At 41.5% G+C, this 17,659-nt stretch overlaps 1 protein-coding gene and 1 long non-coding RNA gene across 2 annotated transcripts in view; one reads left to right on the forward strand and one right to left on the reverse strand.

Moving 5' to 3' along the window:
• Positions 1–377: 377 nt before the first annotated feature.
• LOC130882477 (uncharacterized) lies at positions 378–6,822 on the reverse strand. The gene is made up of 3 exons (XR_009057838.1): positions 6,600–6,822; positions 6,139–6,195; positions 378–482 (listed from the first exon to the last, which is right to left on the reverse strand). It is a non-coding gene; the product is annotated as an uncharacterized LOC130882477 (long non-coding RNA).
• A 126-nt stretch (positions 6,823–6,948) lies between these two features.
• The window catches only part of Wasl (WASP like actin nucleation promoting factor), a 54,746-nt gene continuing 44,035 nt past the window's right edge, over positions 6,949–17,659 (forward strand). The window contains exon 1 of the mRNA XM_057773711.1: positions 6,949–7,401. Coding sequence (XP_057629694.1) covers positions 7,294–7,401 — 108 coding nt within the window. The 5' untranslated portion in view covers positions 6,949–7,293. The remainder of the gene's footprint in view (positions 7,402–17,659) is intronic.

Raw genomic sequence — 17,659 nt, forward strand, 5'->3', positions numbered from 1 at the left:
TTACAATTGAGGGTGTAGCCTGTCAGAGCAAGGGTAGGCCAGTACAGAGGACTGAATACTAATAGGGATAGTGTTGAATCTGCAGAATACTTTTGGTACAATGGCCATTTTCACAATATTTATCCTGTCAACACATGAGAATGGGAGGTCATTTCATCTTTTGGTATCTTTAGTATCTCCTTAAGTTTATATTTTTCAATATTCTAATGTCTTTACTGTACAAGTCTTTCCATTCCTTGGTTAGATTTATTCCAAGGTTTTTTTTGTTTGTTTGTTTTGAGGCTGTTGTGAATGGTATTCTTAGTCAGTGTTCTATTGCTGTGAAAAAAACACCATGACCAAGGCAACTCTTACAAAAGAAAGTCTTTAATTGGGGCTTGCTTGCAGTTCAGAGGCTTAGTCATTATCCTCATGGCAGGGAGCATGGAGGCATGCAAGCAGACATCTTGGTGAAAAAACAGCTGAGAGTTCCACATCTGGATCTGCAGGCAACAATAAGAGGCAACACTGGGCCTGACTTGGGCTTTTGACAATTTAAAGCCCACCCCCAATGACACACTTCCTCCAATGAGGCCTGACCTACTCTAACAAGGCCATACCTCTGAATTCTTTTCAAGTAATGCAACTCCCTCATGACTAAGCTTCCAAATGCATGAGTCTATGGGGGCCATTCTTATTCAAATCACTACACACTACAACAAACAGCAATAATGCTGCTATAAACTAGACACCAGAAGTTAACAAATAAAAAGTGCCAGGAATTCAGTTACTTCTTTTGGAATTGTTGGGCAGTATGATCCCATAGACACCCAAACATTACAGGCTATTTCCACTGCTCTTTGTTACCTGCCCTTCAGAACTTGACCTTCAGCCTATTGCTGAAGACACCACCTATCTGAATCATAGAACGTGGAGAAATCAAGTTGGTATTGACCTGGATTCATTACTATTAGCTATCTTTCATAGTTGTAACCACGCTACTACAGGAGAAAAATAATCACCAGGCATATCCTGGTGGGAATTTTGTGAGCTACACTAATGACTGGCCTGGCAAGACTTTTCTATTAGATGGTGTAATAGTGGCACCAAATCATGCAAGCAACCAACTACTTTGTGATTGGATTTAAACCCCTCTCCATCAGATGAATCCCACACCTGGCACCTTCACTGGACCAAGAGCTTATGGCTACACAGGCTGTAGGCACTATGGGTGAATCTACTATTATTTTGGTAAATGGACATATAATCAGACAACTCTTAATGACTTCTCTTTACACTCTTAGATACTTTATCTCTCAACCCTCATCTGAGAAGCATGTATTTGCAGTAGATGGTGATTAACAGGGAGACCTACAACTTGTCAAAGTGTTGAAGATAAGAGACTACAGAATGCTCAACACATTCATCCATTCCTCCAAAGCTCAGCTTTCATTGTGGTAGAGGGGATGAGAAAGGTCTAAGAGTCAGAGGTGGCAGATGACTATAAGGAAACAGTGTGCTCTGGCAGGCAGAGCACCTGCACATATGCACTGACAGTCGATTGAGACAACATGCACCAAACCTGTGTGAGTTCAAACGCCAAATCCCAGCATAGAGTGAGTGTTAGTGATGAAACCCCACCCCTAACCATTGAGCTATGGGCAATTGTTAACTGCTGGGAGGAGAATTTAAGAGAGTGCCCCTGGAAAGTTGACTGTGCACCGGTAGAAAGCCACACATCTAAGAATATTTGGGCAGCAAAATTTGGTCTTGGTGGTTTTAAAACAGTAATTTGAAAAAGGACACAAAGTTGGGTGAGTAGGGAAGGGAAGGTAGATCTGGGAAGAGTTGGAGGAGAGGGTGTACACAATCAAAACACACTGGATAAAAATCTCAAAGGAATAATAAAAAATTTAAAATACAAATTAAGTTTTAAGTTATATGCAGATGAGACAGTATCCTTTACTATCTATCAGTGATGCTATGGAGTCCTCCAGCATCTTCAGGTTGTCGAAGAACTCATTTGCTAACTCACCTGTAAATTGACCTTGAGCACATTACAATAAAGAACTAATCTCTCCCCTCTCTCCTTTGGAATAATTAAAGTACCAGCTATTGAATATTCATTAAAGTTAAAGAGCAGCAGCTGGAACAGAAGTAAGCAGCATCATGGGAGCCTTAACGTGCTTAGCACTTCACATCACTCCATGAGTAAAAGTATGTTGTAGGAGTTTGGGGACTAGACCATACAGTTGCAACAGCTATCACGGGTAATTCACTAACACTGAGTAAGAATTCAATTTCGCACTAAAATCAATGAGGAATGTGAATGGGTTGCAGATAACCTATCAATTCTTTAAAAGCTAGACACAAAGTGACTTGTACTTAAAATGAATTTGAACAGGAGAAAAAAAATAGTTTGTCAGCTTTATTTTTGATAATAAATAAAACATTCCACATCTAACTGGAGAACATATGTACCAGAACAAATTCTCTCAAGCTTCCCCACTTATACAATGCTTACACAAAAATGTGCACAGATGTTCTACAATGTGGACATTTTATACCCAGGCCCCTTGAAGGCTGCAGGAAAAGAAGCCGTATTCATCTTCTCTGCAGCACCCAGATCTGCAGTTTTCTCTCTATAAGTGGGTTCTCCCACAGCTAGGCAACATGTCAGTACCAGCAATTACAGCTACAACAGCTGAATGCCGTCGATCCTTGTGTACTGCAATTACCACATTCTCCCACAGAGAAAGGTGTCACCACGGTTTAAATTATTAACCTTAACCGGGGCAGTAGTGTGTCTCACAGCACATGCACACTGACTTCTGTAAAGAAGAAAAATGGATAGCTGAAAACAGAACAAGAAAAACGTTCAAAGTGTAGATACAGCAGCATGGGAGACATCTGGAAATGCGCACTCACTTCCATAAATACGCTACTCCAAGGTTTTTTGTCAAAATGAAGGGTTTACCTTAAGGGATCATAGAAAAGCGAGACAGCAGAAAACAAAGTACTAGAAGAGATTTTAGTTTAGGGAAGGAAAACAACATGGAAGGAGTAAATGTAAGAGTTACTTTTTTTCTTTGTTCTATTTCTATACATTTTAATATAGCAGATGAATCTTAAAGTAAGGTAAAAACCCCTACTCTCTTTACCCTAGCTAACAAACTTCAAAATATGCAGTTGAAGGAGAATCAGAAGCTTATTTCCTGGACCAAATCCAGTATCTCAAACTGGGCAAGAAGAACTTGAGATAAGAAAATGACTTGCCAAAGAAAACAAGGAAAGTTCTCTTGTGCTCTGCTAGAAAAGCTAGGCTATCAAGAATAAGAGTCAGGACTTGCTGGGCTTTTGGAAACAAATACTGCTAATCCTCCTTGATCTCAAGATGAGCGTGGAAAAAAAGTATCCTTTGTGTACTGTAAAGAGGAACTTCCCCAACACATTGTTCACATGTTCAAATGGGTAAGAAAATCTCATTTTCAATGAAATGTTCATGCTTAAATTTTCATGCTTAAAGACTATCAAGGTATTGGGCAAAGCCCTGAGGAAAAAAAAAGGGGTCGAAATAAGAACCGAAGTTGTAATTTTGTGAACAAATTATTATATTTAAAATTTTGTGGAAGATATAAAGAAATAATTTGGGATTGGGGAAAAAGCATGATGATCATCAGAATTTTTAACCTTCAAGTCTAAAGAAAACAGACAATGGTGAACGAAAGCTGTACTGAAGTAAGAAATAAAGATTTCCTGAGGAGGAAAAGGGCAGGCAATGCAAACAAGAAACGCAGGCTAGCAAAACTGCATGCAATGACTGGAAATGCACAAGTTCTGAGACGCATTCCTACTGCCATTCACCTACCCTTCAACAGTGTTTCTTCATTTTCTCTCACATCTGTTTCCAAAGCAGTTCAGTGGTCGATGAGAGCTGGCATTTTTAGCTCAAAAATTGCTTCTAATTTTGTGCACATTTTAAAATGAAAATAGAATTACATCATTTTCTCCCTTCCCTCCCTCCAGCCCCTCCCAGGTATCCTCCTCCAGTCCCTCCCATACCACCTTCCCTACAGGCACTCTCAAAATATTTTTAAATTGCTTTTCCTGGCTTGTTTGTTTGTTGGTGAAGAGGACCGAATCCAGGACCGTGCACACTTTAAGCAGGCATCTCTGGGCTCCGTTCTAGCTTCTTGGCTTGTACTAATTAACAGGCCTAGCTAGACTTATAGTATCAACCGTTTGGGTATTTTAGCATAATGGGATAAAGCAACCTGTTTGGCAAAATACGTAGCCTGATCACTAAGGAAATTATACTCCAAACTCACTGAAATAAATTTGATAACTGTGAAAAGCTGTAGAGTTTTTGAAGAATCAGGCTTAGATAAAATGAATGTAAAAATATATACTTCAATACTTGATCCTCTACACCCGTGGTTCTCAACCTTCTTTTTTTTTTTTTTTTTTTTTTTTGGTTTTTCGAGACAGGGTTTCTCTGTGGCTTTGGAGCCTGTCCTGAAACTAGCTCTTGTAGACCAGGCTGGTCTCGAACTCACAGAGATCCATCTGCCTCTGCCTCCCGAGTGCTGGGATTAAAGGCGTGCGCCACCATCGCCAGGCCTCTCAACCTTCTTAATGTGGTGACGCTTTAATACAGTTCCGAATGTTGTGGTGACCATAAAATTATTTTGTTCCTGCCTCATAACTGTAATTTTGCAACTGCTATGAATCATAATGTAAATATCTGATATGCAACCCCCACAGGGGTCAGGACCCACAGGTTGAGAACCAATGCTCTACTCAAAGCCCCATATAACAAATAGATCATAAGCGATGAAGGTAAATGACAGACAGGCTTTGAGTAACCACTGCGTATCGGGTTATCTACTTTACAGTTCTAAAGCAGGTGTAACTGTTCCTTCCTTATTATCCTTATGAAGGAGTAATTTCATTATACATATGAGGAAGCTGAGACAGAAAAGCAATTCCTGCATGTATTTAAAAGGTCTAACGGGAACTTTATCCTTGAGCCAACTTCAGCCTAAGTTTTTGTATACGAAAGATAGCTGGTTTGAAAATGTCAAGGCTGAATCATTTTCCAAGAATTTCTGATGATGTCAGTCGGTTGTCACTGTACTTTCAGTTAATAAGAGGGTACATTTTAAATAAAACATAAACTAGCACCTTCCAGTTTTGTTAACTCTTGATTCAAAAGGCGTTTGTACCACTACTAGTGCCTTTTTAAACCTAATTATTTTATAAAGTCTTGCCACTTTTAAATATTAATTTCCCCTGAAAATGATGATTTAATTGAGAGATGGCTCAGAGGTTAAGAGCATTGCTTGCTCTTCCAAAGGTCCTGAGTTCAATTCCCAGCAACCACATGGTGGCTCACAACCATCTGTAATGGGGTCTGGTGCCCTCTTCTGACATGCAGGCATACACACAGACAGTATTGTATACATAACAAATAAATAAATATTTAAAAAAAAAATGAAATCTCTTTCTCTCTATATATATTATGTGAGTACTCCTAAGAGTATATGGTCTCATCTTCCTTTGTAGATTCGTTCGTGGTCACCCAATTTCACTATGGGCATTAGAGGCAGCCTTAAAACTTTTGTTTTCACTTTCCTAATAATGATTTACCAATGTATTGAGAGCCATCATAGATTTTGTCATAAAATTATATGACAAAAAAAACTAGAGTTTGTCATAAAATTATAATATGTAAGTGTATAATTGAAATTGAGTAATTAGCAAACATCATTAGTAAAATTTATGTGAGAAATTGAATCCTTAATATCAAGAATGGTGAGATGTACATTTTATATAATTCACTGCAACCTGATTTGTCATTTCTTTTCTTTTTTGTTTTTTTTTTTTTTTTTTTTGGATTTTTGAGACAGGGTTTCTCCGTAGCTTTTGGTTCCTGTCCTGGAACTAGCTGGAACTAGACTAGGCTGGCCTCGAACTCACAGCGATCCGCCTGCCTCAGCACTCGGGATTAAAGGCGTGCGCCACCACCGCCCGGCTTGATTTGTCATTTCTATATTACAATTTTTTTTGTAAAGTTTTCTAGTTTTTCATTTAACCGTATTATTTTATATTAACCTTTAATATTCTGAAACACCGTAATGAAGAAGTCTCAGTATTAACTTGTGCCGGGAATGTAGCTCAGTTGGCTGAATACACATCAGGCCTTGGTCCCAGTGCCTAGAAAACAGAACCATGAAATTAACTTGTAGGAATAGAACAGGTAAGGCATAGCCTTGTACATTCCCAAATGCGCATGTTTATCTTGAACAAAAAGACAAGATTTTTGGAATTCAAGACAGAGAACAATGTAGAGGGGGCAATTCCAATTCACAACACAAGAAATAAAAAAGTGGGATTAAGGGCTCGTGGGAAAATTCGAGTTAAATACTACACACACTTATCCCACGAGATCCACCAGACGGGTAGAGGACGTCTTTTGTAAGTGGGTCGGTTTTGGACACCTATGAAGATGTCTTTCCAGATCCCGGCAAAGGTCTGTTCCTCCACGCCCCCGGTGGCAGCCTGCACTGAGTTCGAGCATCCCAAGGCAAAGGGCCCTGACCGAAACCCCGCCGGCCGACCTTTCCATCTAGACCTGACAAGCGGCCTGAGAGTCCCATTCCAGACAAACACCGGCCACGCAGACCCGTCGCAAAGGTGTGCGTCGCGATGGGGAGACGGCCGGTTTGGCGATGCGCCTGACTCTGCATCCCGGCCTCGATCTGAGTCCGCGCACGCGCGAGGCGGACCCCGGGAGAGCAGCTCGGGACAGGACCCCTTCCCGGCTGAGCTGTGCCCCGGCCGCGAGCGGCTGCCGGAAGGGGGCGGGGGCTCTGGCGGCCACGCCCACGGCGCGCACAAGCGCGGGGGTGTCCGGCCGCGCCGCGTTTCCGGCGCGCTCCCCCGCGTCCCGCGTCCCGTGGTCTCGCCCGCCCCCGCTGCCATGTTGGATTGTGCGGCAGCCGCCGCCGCCGCCGCCGCCACCGCCGCCGCCAGAGGAGTGGAGGAGCCGCGAGTTTAGCGCAGCCGACGGAGTGCGAGGACCACGATCATCCGGGCGGAGCCGAGCCGGGAGGGAGCCGGGAGCTTCCCCGTCTGCACGCGGACCCAGGGCGCCCGCCGTCAGTTCCTTCCCTCGGCCTCCGCGCGCCGGAGGAGCGACGGGATGCTGAGCCTGTGACTGCCGGCCCGCGCCCCTGTCACCCCGAGTGGGACCGAGTGCTCGCCCACCTCCCGAGGAGACAGCCCTGGACGCTGCACCCCACCGGCGACACCATGAGCTCGGGCCAGCAGCCTCCGCGGAGAGTCACCAATGTGGGCTCCCTGCTGCTCACCCCGCAGGAGAACGAGTCGCTCTTCTCCTTCCTCGGCAAGAAATGTGTGGTCAGTGGCCGAGACCCCCCGTTGCCACCCTCAGCGTCCCGTGGCGGGTGCGGGCTGGGGGGGGACTGGAGAGTAGGAGGGAGAAGGGGGCGGGCGCGGTGCGCGGCCGGGGTCCCGCTGCGGGCCAGGCCTCCAGCCTCCCCGGGCCCTGGTGCTGCCCTCGCCCTGCTCCCCGGGTGCAGGCCGGCCCGGCCAGGAGCCGCCTCCCCGAGCTGCTGGAGAACAAGCGAGTGTCACCTCTGCAGGCCTGCCCAGAAGTTCAAGTCGGGGTCCGCGCCCTTGCTGCAGGTTCAAACTTTACTCTAGACCACAAGGGAATTTTCTTCGTGCACCAGCAGCTTAATCTCAGGACGGAATCCCGGCACTGGCCTCTGCTTTACTTCCTACTTCTGGATCTGGGCTGTCTTAACAATGCTAGAGGTTTTAGGAGTGGATAGATGGGGGGAAAGAAGCGCATCGGACTTTCGATCCTTCTTTAGGATTCCAGGAGAAGATAAAGTGGACGCCGGATCAGAGCTAGGGGCAGGAAATGCGTCTGCTCCCCATTGCAAGGAAACAGGGTTTAGTTCTCCAGCGTTCACGCCTAGGCCTAGTTTCTGCTCTACGCCCCACTGTTTTGTCCCCCCCCCCTTGCATTGGTAAGAAGGGGTGCCGCTCAATCATGTGTAAAGAAGCCCCAAATTGTTTTTGACTATTGGAGTCAGAAGTGATTCTGATTCTGAGTTTGGTCCGTGGGGCCAATCCCAACTCCAGATGGCGGATTGGGAGCGAGCAGTTCTGTGGGAAGGGGAATGTGTGTTGTTGACGGAAGCATTCATTACGTTGGCTGCAGGCGCTTCTAGGGCTGGGAAGGTTCACCCTGGTTCAGGCCTTATCTTGATCTTGCCTAGGTGACTTTTGAGTTAAAATGGGGGAAGGGGGTTGTTGAAATGCTGGATGGCCCCTTGCTAGCAGCCGCTGCTGAGTGTGGAACCCAGGAAACACTCAGAGAAGTTTCAGCTGAGCAGGACCATGTTATATTTTTCGTTAGCAATGCTGGATAGGTCAAATCAGACTACACCTGCTTAAGAAATTTAGAGTAGACAATTTCTGGAAAGTTACCGGCTTAATTGTTAACTTTGTGAGGTTACTCTTTGTATCTGCTTTTGGAGACTAAATCGTTCCATTGGACTTAAGATGTATTTCTTGTTCTAAAATTGAGACTTTAAAGAACACTAAGTCCATAACCAGAAGTAGCAAGCAGTGGTTCAAAAAAAAAAAAAAAAGATGGGGGGACAACTTTAAAGATGAAGAAAGTCCTTCCCCCTGTATAGTATTTTAAACAGATGAGAAAATGGAGCCCTTGGCCCCACATCACACAGTAATTTGGGAATGTAACTGGAACTGTGTGCCCAGTCCCTTTGTACTTTCCACTACATCATGTTGTTTGGAGAGGGTTTTTTTTCCCCTTAATCATTTGGTTATCAAAGTGGTGTTAAAGGAATAACTACTTCAATTTTATATAAGACTAATCTCACTGTAGTGTTAAGTTTCTTAACACAGCATTACTTTTTTGCGTGTTTTCGGTTTAGGAATGTCTCCAGCTCTTTTAAGGTGAGTTGCCTGCAAGCAGGGAAAAGGTCAATTTTGCTGGTTTCATTTAGCATACAGTCTATCAAACATTCAGTAGCTTAGTGTGTTCACATACCAGCCCCATGAACTTCAGGCATGGAGGGCATTGCATTTATGTGCCAGTGTACTCATTGCTCAGAGCTTAACTGTAGTGTTTACCCAGGGTTTCATGGAAATGACACACGGGGGATATATTCTGATAGACAACCATAGCATGGCTCACAGTAAGCACAAGTGGTTTGCTGAGTCGGACAGTGCCCAGTTTCTTTACATCGTACATTATTAATCAGCTTCACCTTTTGAATTATAGTAATTTAAAACCACATTGTTGTTGCCTTGTCTTGTAAGATGAAATTGTGAAAATTAAAATCGGGAGACTGGTTTAATAGAGAGTGATATAAAATGGATGTTTTGGAATAATCTTTATAAGCTTTGCTCTCTTCTTTGTTGTTTAAAACAGCAGTGAACTGCATTGTTTCATAAACCAGGCAATAAATTTCTAGGCCAGATCAAATGTAGTACGCCGATACATACATTCAGAGCTCTATGAAGTCAAGAAATGAGACTAGTTATATGGTGGCAGATTTTAACCAAGTTCTTCATTCCTCGTTTCATCGAATAAAAGTGTATTGAGTAATTGAATGCTGAGGTAAAAAAAAAAAATCAAGATTGATGCTTGCCCTCAGGGAATTGAGTGTCTGATAGGGAAACAGCCTGTAAAGTGATGGGCAAGTCAGTGTGCTTAAGAATACACAAGAGGTTCCTGTCCCAAGCAGAACTGCAGTCAGGAAATGTGTTTGAGCTCAAGGTCTCTTTGGACAAGCTCTTTAATGCTTTTAGAGATTGCCAATTTTAGAGATAGCAAACTAGATTTGCTTTTCCTACATGTTAAATTGGAATGCTGTCTCATGAAGTGGGTGTGTTGGTCAGAAGTATGTATACTACCCGAAAACCCATTATCAAAGGATGAGAACCACAGGGGAGAGTGGTAGAGGAGATAAGTAGTATGGAAACGATTGGTTTTATGGAGGAAGTGAACCTTAGATATCTGTTGTTGTGGTGTAGTTTTAATAATTAGACTTTATGTATATTAGGGCTTCATTTAAAGTTAAATGTAATATGTGAATATGTGTTATAACTTAAAATTGGGTTAGTAATTCTAATGGTATTATTACTTAGAGTATTGTCTCAAATTTAAAGAGCAAGATTCACTTATCTTTTTGACAAGGTTTCTCTGTGCCTTGACTGTCTTGGAACTTGCTCTATAGATAAGGCTGGTCTTGAACTCAGAGATCTCCTGCCTCTGCCTCCCAACTGCTGGGATTAAAGGTGTGTGCCACAGTGCCCAGCAGGATTCATTTATCTTAATTGTGAAGTCTGTTGACTTTCAGGTAGAATGATAGTTTGCTTGTGTAATTCTTGCCACGTGGAGTTTAATTTGTATAGTCCCAAATAAGTAGGGAGTGGGGGGGGACCTGTAGCTAGTTCTCTCCCGCCTTCTTTGTTCTGAAAGGATTGAGGATGGTGAGGATTTGTCTTTTTTTTTTTCCTGCCATTTTTTTTTTTTTGTTTGTTTGTTTGGTTTGGTTTGGTTTGGTTCTGTTTTGTTTTCACTGTTAGTGATTCTTAGAATTTTTTTTTTATTAATTAGTGTTAATCTTCATTTCCTTTACTTCTCGGCCCTTGTTTTTATTACTCATCTCCATTATTTAAATTGTGTTTCCTGACTTTGTACACAGTTCTGAGAGATGGACCTAAAAAAGCTTTGGTACTTTTCTATAGTTTTTACATCTCTCACAGGTGAGCGAATACTCTTGGTTGGGTAATTATAATTGCTCGTTTGATTCAGCCTAAGGAACCTGGTTGAATTTCTTACTGCTTGATCAAGTTGAAAAACTTCATACTCTTGGCAGATGCTATCTGGAGTTCAGTCTTTCTTTACTAAGTTTCCTTCTCCTGCTAAGCTAATATAGGTGGTAGGAGTGGCTGTCTGACAGTTGTTTGTTTTATAAGTCACACCTTGTGTGTGTAGCAGTTCTTAAATACATATAGAGGGAGACATGATAATCTTCTTGAAAATGGCCTGAATTAAGGCAGTAGTGGTAGAATGAAAGTGGGAAATGCCTTTGACCTTGAGGAGTGAGGAAAGAAAAATTCATGTCATTTGTAATACACAGCCATGAAAAATGCCCTCCTATAGTGTAGGAAGGTGAGCACCAAAGTATGATGCCCTGTGGACTAAGTGAGCAGAGGAGTTGGGGAGAACATAGCCTACATTGTAAGTCTAGTCATTTTTAGTTGAGAGTGGGCACGTTCTCAACTCAAGCATCTCGATCTCCAAAAGGCTCTTACTAAAGGGTTTAAAGAATTCCACAGTTAGATAAATCATGCTGCCACCTATGAAATACTTGAGGAATTTATAGAAGCGTATGAAGAATGTTGTTATTGATACTATTCAGTGTTTGTTTACATTTCCTATTGGAAATTGATAAAGGGATTTTAGGGTAAAAATTGCTTTTAGGTAAATCAGTTCTAACAATTTTGTTTACAGTTAGTTAAGTGTGAAGTCTATAAAGGTGAGCTTTTGATTACACCTCTGAAGAGTTTCTGAACCTCTGTACTGCGTCCCTCTTAAGCCCATCCCTGCCTACTAGTTCTGCCACTGCTTGGCCAGTTCTCATTCTATTATGGGACATTGTTGAGTATTTTATATAAAATACATAATTATAAAAGTTATCCTTTATTTAGTGTAAAAATACTACTTAATGGTTAATACCAACCTACCCAGTCTAGAAATAAAATGAAGTGTACTAGACTAATACAGCAGGCTTGGCTAGGACTTTTTATCAACCATGCTGGAATCTGTTGGCTGAAGTTCTGAAGAGGACATTTCCACCTGTAGTGCTGCTGAGCAGTTTCAGTCATGAGACCAGCATTGTGGCCTTCAGAAACAGTATATGTATTTTATTTATTTATTGAGGAAAGGTTTCTGTCTGCCCTCAAGCTTGCAATGTTGGCCTGATTGCGCGTAATTCCTGGCTCTTGCCTTCAGCCCCAGAGTTATGGGATTGCTAATATGTACATCACAGCCTGACCTTTAGGGCGTAAAGCATGATTTATTTTGAGTTTATAAAAACTGGGAAGACTAAGATTCAGATGAAACACATGCTGATAGTATTTATTTTATTTCTGTCCATATTCCATAGATTTTAAATACATGATTTTAACACAAGTATGATGTTAGCCTTTTCAATTTTAGGTAGAAAAATAATTTTAAAAGAGCAGATAGTTAGATTGTATCATATATTATTTTGTAGGACCAGAAGTCACAACTTTTTTTCCAGCAGGTGATAACCTAGTATTATGAATGCAATTCATTTTTACTATAAAAATTCTTATTCACCTTTATAAAGTCTGTACTGCTATTTGTAACTAAGTCTTTACTGCCTTACTAATAATCTAAAATAGTAATTCTTCAACTGTTATTAGTTATTAGAAGCTGTTTGGCATCTTCAGCTGTATTCACAAATGCTGCATAACAAATCAAAATGATGTTTATTCGCTGCATTACTGTCAGTCCTTGTAGAAGCAGTAGATGGCTCCATCATTTTAATGGTAATAAATGATAGTGAGAAAACAAATAGAAAACTCCAATCTCACTCTTTAGTTTTGTGTTATAAGTGTGTGACACAGTGGTAACCTGCCTAGCATATGGCAGGTTTGGGATTTCTAGGATGGCCAAAAGTAGTCAGGAAAACTCACTTTAGAAAGTAGAGTCAGGTGAGAATTATGTAGTAAGTTCATGTTTTAATTATCATTAACATTTAATTCATTATTCTAGACTCTAGGGTTCCTTTGTAGTAGTAATCATTTAGTCTCGTTTTTAACTTGTTATTGAAGACCATATCATATCTGTAAAAGAAATACCCATTGAGATTTGCTAGATTCATGCAAAGGGGAAATGAAAGAAGTCTAGAAACACATAACAATGTATTGGGATTATTACAAAGCTATAGGCTTAGTAACAGTTTAAGTTTTTATTTATAAAGTTAAACTTTTACCTTAGAAACTAGAACTGTTTACAAAGTCCTTACCAGATCTGTAGTTTCACATAGTATTATTGAAGTTTAGGTTTCAGGGTTACTGAGGGACAGTCTAGTCCTTGTTTGCCTTGGCCGACATAGAGAAGGATGGCGTATTACTTCTGGTTGCTGTGACACTGCACGTGGAACAGAATGATTACGAGGTTTCGGCCCATCTTAGGAAGGCACGGCAGCAGACCAGTGAGGCAGTAGGGTGGGGTGAGCACATGCTACTTCTTGGCTTGCTTTCTCCTTATGTCATGTTTATTCAGTTGGGGGCCCCCAACCTACTGGATGTTGCTGCTCATTTAGTATGGTTCTTCCCTATCCCAGTCTAGAAATGCCCTCACAGGTATGCCCAGAATGTCTCTCCCTAAATCATTCTAAATCTGGTGACGTTGACAATGAAGATTAATAATCACAATGATTTTTCAAAATGAGTTGGACTAGAGAGATGCTTTGTTTACCCAAAAAGTGGTATTTTACAAATTGTGCATCTTAACCTTTTTATGTTAGTGGTGTATTTCCTTGTCCATTTATTCCTATTGTCTTTTTATTCTTGCATTCAATACCATGTCATTATCTTTTATGAAGTTACAGTTATATGTAATTTATTGGTCTGTATTGATGCTATAACAAAATATCACAAACCAGGTAGTTTATAGAACAATTTATTCTCCCATTGTTCTGGACCTAAAAATCTAAAATCAAAGTACTAGCAGGGTTTGTTCCTTCTGGAGAAACAGAGTGAGTCTATTTCTTCTAGTGTATAGCGGTTACTGACAATCCTTAAGATTCCTTGATGCCAGTCTCTGCCTGTACAAATAACATGGCATGGTGTTCTCATTCTTCTCCATTTATAAAGGACACCAGTCATATTGCATTAGGGCCAGCCCTAATGACCTTATTTTATCTTGGTTATACTTGTAAAGACCTCCTTTCCAAGTAGGATTGCCTTCACAGATATGAGGATTAGGATTGCAAGGTAGCTTTCTGGAGGACACAGTTCTAGTTAACATAAATATGTATTTTGACTTTGAAAAGAAAGGTTCAGTAATGTAATAAACATTCAAATGTGTCCTTTTCAGTATTTATATCGAATAAGTGGTGAGGAAGAAAACTAGGACACACGCATCAAAAGTACTATGTGGGCTTCTTACTCCTTGGAGGCCAGGTAGGCCGTGAGGTCCACCACTCTGTTGCTGTAGCCAAATTCATTGTCGTACCAGGAAATGAGCTTTACAAAGTTGTCATTGAGAGCAATGCCAGCCCCAGCATCGAAGGTGGAAGAGTGGGAGTCACTGTTAAAGTCACAGGAGACAACCTGGTCCTCAGTGTAGCCCAGGATGCCCTTTAGTGGGCCCTCGGATGCCTGCTTCCCTGGACCACCCATCCCAGCAAGGACACAGCAAAAGAGAGGCCCTCGGCTGCTGAGCAGTCCCTGTCCTAACTAACCCTTGACACTGAGCATCTCCCTCACAGTTTCCATCCCAGACTCCCAGAATAGCAGGAGGGGCTTAGGGAGCCCACTCTCTTGAATACCATCAATAAAGTTCATTGCACCCCTTCAAAAAAAAAAAAAGTACTATGTGGGTAGCTAATGGTTAACTGCCCTCCAGGCAGTTGTTACAAACTACATTTTCCTCACGCCGGGTATTTAGAAAATGTCTTACTGCTGAAAGAGTCTCATTGTTTTATTTGTAGTTTTTGTGAAAGTGAACATCTTTCTGTTGAGCATGCATATTGTTCTTAGGCCATTTGTTTTTCACTTAGTTATTTGGAAGAAGTACTGGATAATAGTTCGTATCATACTATTTTGGAAACTTGTTTACCTTTTGCTAAAATTATCTTGATGCTTGTGGTCACGGTATAAATCTTAAATTTTCCTATGAGTATTATCTTATTACACCCTCCCCCCTTTTCAAAAGCTTTATTTTCATTTGGTTCAAGGTTCGGGAGTGATGGGCATGGGCTCCAGGAAGCTTACAAAGTTGTATAGCGGCAGGAGAGACTCAGGCATCAGCTGACTGCTCCAGAGTCCAGGACTTCTGGTAGTACTTGCCGATGTGCTTCTTAGACTTCCCCAGGGACAGCTGGGCCTGGACAGCACTGTCTTCTTAATAAGCTTTGTCTCCTCATCTGGAAGTAGCCCTTTGGAAATCTCAGAGATGAGAGATCCTTAGGGCAGAACCCAGGACAAGAAGATCCAGAAAGCTCTGGCTCTTCCCAGGATCACTACCATGAGCTCAGTTTTACCGCACTTAATCTAGAGGATATTTCTGTATCTCCTGAACAGCACAACTATGGAGCTGGTTTTGCATCTTGTATAGACAATCTTGAGCCATCTTTTCTTCACAGGACTTTAGGAGGAAGGGCCCTATTCATCTAGAACTACATTGTCTGAAAGAAATTGTTGCCCAGAGAGAGGCAGCTGTAGGGTTCTTGAAGGTTCAAAATAACCAGGCGGTTTCCTTTAGCCTCCACCTCTGATCATGGGTGATCAGTAGTATGGGAGGTAATCACAAATAGATGGTGGTGGCCTGTGCTGGGGCTGGGGGAAAAGTGCTGCTGGAGAGAAGATTGGAAGTTTAAAAGGAGGGAGTCCCAAGTCTGTTCTGTAGAAATATTAGTGAAACAAGACCCACATCTAGGACCTTGGGGTAAATACTTGTTATATCAAGTTTATTAATTAATTAAATAGATTTATTACTTTATATTTTTTACCTTTTGGAAATGGTACTTTGAGTTTCCAGGTGTACTTCAGCTAATTTTACATTCTCTTCTGTTTCTTTTGCCTGCTGCTTGTCTAGTACCAGTTTCAGTGAGTGTAACTTTGCAGTGGTGACACAGCTGGATCGGAGTAAGGCTGTTATTACCTGTGTGTCCTAATACTTCATTCTGCTTGTACCTAATACCCAGTGAAACTATGCTCTTTCTACCCATCACATCAGAAAATAGTTGATTTATAATAGCATTGGATTAGGTTAATTAGAAAGAATTGATACTCTGAGGTTTCCAGTCGGTTTTATTTCTTGTTGCTGTGACTAAAAGCATTCTTAGGGGAAAAGAATTTATTTGAGATTACAGACCACCATAGCAGGGAAGTCAAGTCAGTAGATAGATAAAACAGCTAATCTCATATCAATTAACATAATTAAGACTATCCCAGTAGACTTGCCCACAGGCCAAACCAATCTAGACAATCTCGTCTGAACTCTCTTCTCAAGTGATTGTGGATTGTGCCAAGTTGATAATTAAAACTCTGAATCTCCTTTACCATTTTGTAATTTTCTTAGGCACTAGTCTTTTCTTTAAGTATAAGAGTATTGCTCAGATATGCTTGTTTAAATAATATTTAAACATACATGTATGTATGCACACAACTGCACTGCCCAGAGTTAACAGAGGTTCCTTCTGGTTTTTCCTAGTATGATTAGGCTCCACTTTAAGCTCTTCTCAGTGCCTTGAGTCTTTTGTGTATACCTACATATGCATTCTGCATTTTATCTAAAAGGAACCACTAGGCAGTTTTATGAAGAACAGATATATGTGTCTCCTGCTTTTTAAAAATCATTATTATGGGTCTTAAATGGATGAAAAGTAGGGTAGAATAACAAATTATATGTACCATGGCCATCAACAGATAGATGTCCTGTCTTGATTGCTCTGTGTCTCCCCTCACCCTTTCCTGGGTTGTTTGTTTGTTTTGTTTTGTTTTTCCGAGACAGGGTTTCACTGTGTAGCAGCCCTAGCTATCCTGGACTAGCTCTTGTAGACCAGACTGACCTCAACCTCACAGAGATCCCGGCCTGCCTCTGCCTCCCAAGTGCTGGGATTAAAGGAGTGCACCACCACCGCCTGGCTTCTGAATTGGTTAAAGAGACTCTTCAGCAACATATGTCTATCATCCAGTCATTCTGGTGAAAGATTTATCAAGGTTACTATCTTTTAAACTAATCAGCTTTTAGTTCCATTGATTTTACAGTTTTGTTTTCTGCTTTATTAATTTCTGTTCTGGTTCTGTTGTTTCTCTGTGCTTACTTTGCATTTCCCAGGTTTTCATAAAGTAGCAGTTATTAAACTGATTATGGCCTATATTCTTATTTTTCAAAGCTTCATTTGGTTCTTATTTCATGTTTCTGTAACATGTCTAACCTTATTGTAGCTTTAATATTTGGAATACAATGTAGTAGGGTGTTGCGGGCCTCTTCCCACAGCCCGGCTCATGGCTGCCTGGCTAGCTTATGCCCCAAAATAACGACACACAAACGGTATTCTTTTAAGCACTGCCTGGCCCATTTCTATTCATGTGTGTAGCACCTTGAGGTGTGCTTACCAGGAAGATTCTAGCCTATGTCCATCCTGGGTCGGAGCTTCATCTCGTCTGCTGGGGAGAGGGGAGCATGGGGTCTGCTCTAGAGAGCAGAGCTGTCGAGTCTGAGCTCACTTCCTCTTCCTCCCAGCATTCTGTTCTGTTTACTCCACCCACCTATGTTTTAACCTATGAGGGCCAAGCAGTTTCTTTATTACTTAACCAATGAAATCAACAGATTGATATGACACTC

The sequence above is a fragment of the Chionomys nivalis genome, chromosome 1, assembly GCF_950005125.1.
Source record: "Chionomys nivalis chromosome 1, mChiNiv1.1, whole genome shotgun sequence".
NCBI classification, from domain to species: Eukaryota; Metazoa; Chordata; class Mammalia; order Rodentia; family Cricetidae; genus Chionomys; species Chionomys nivalis.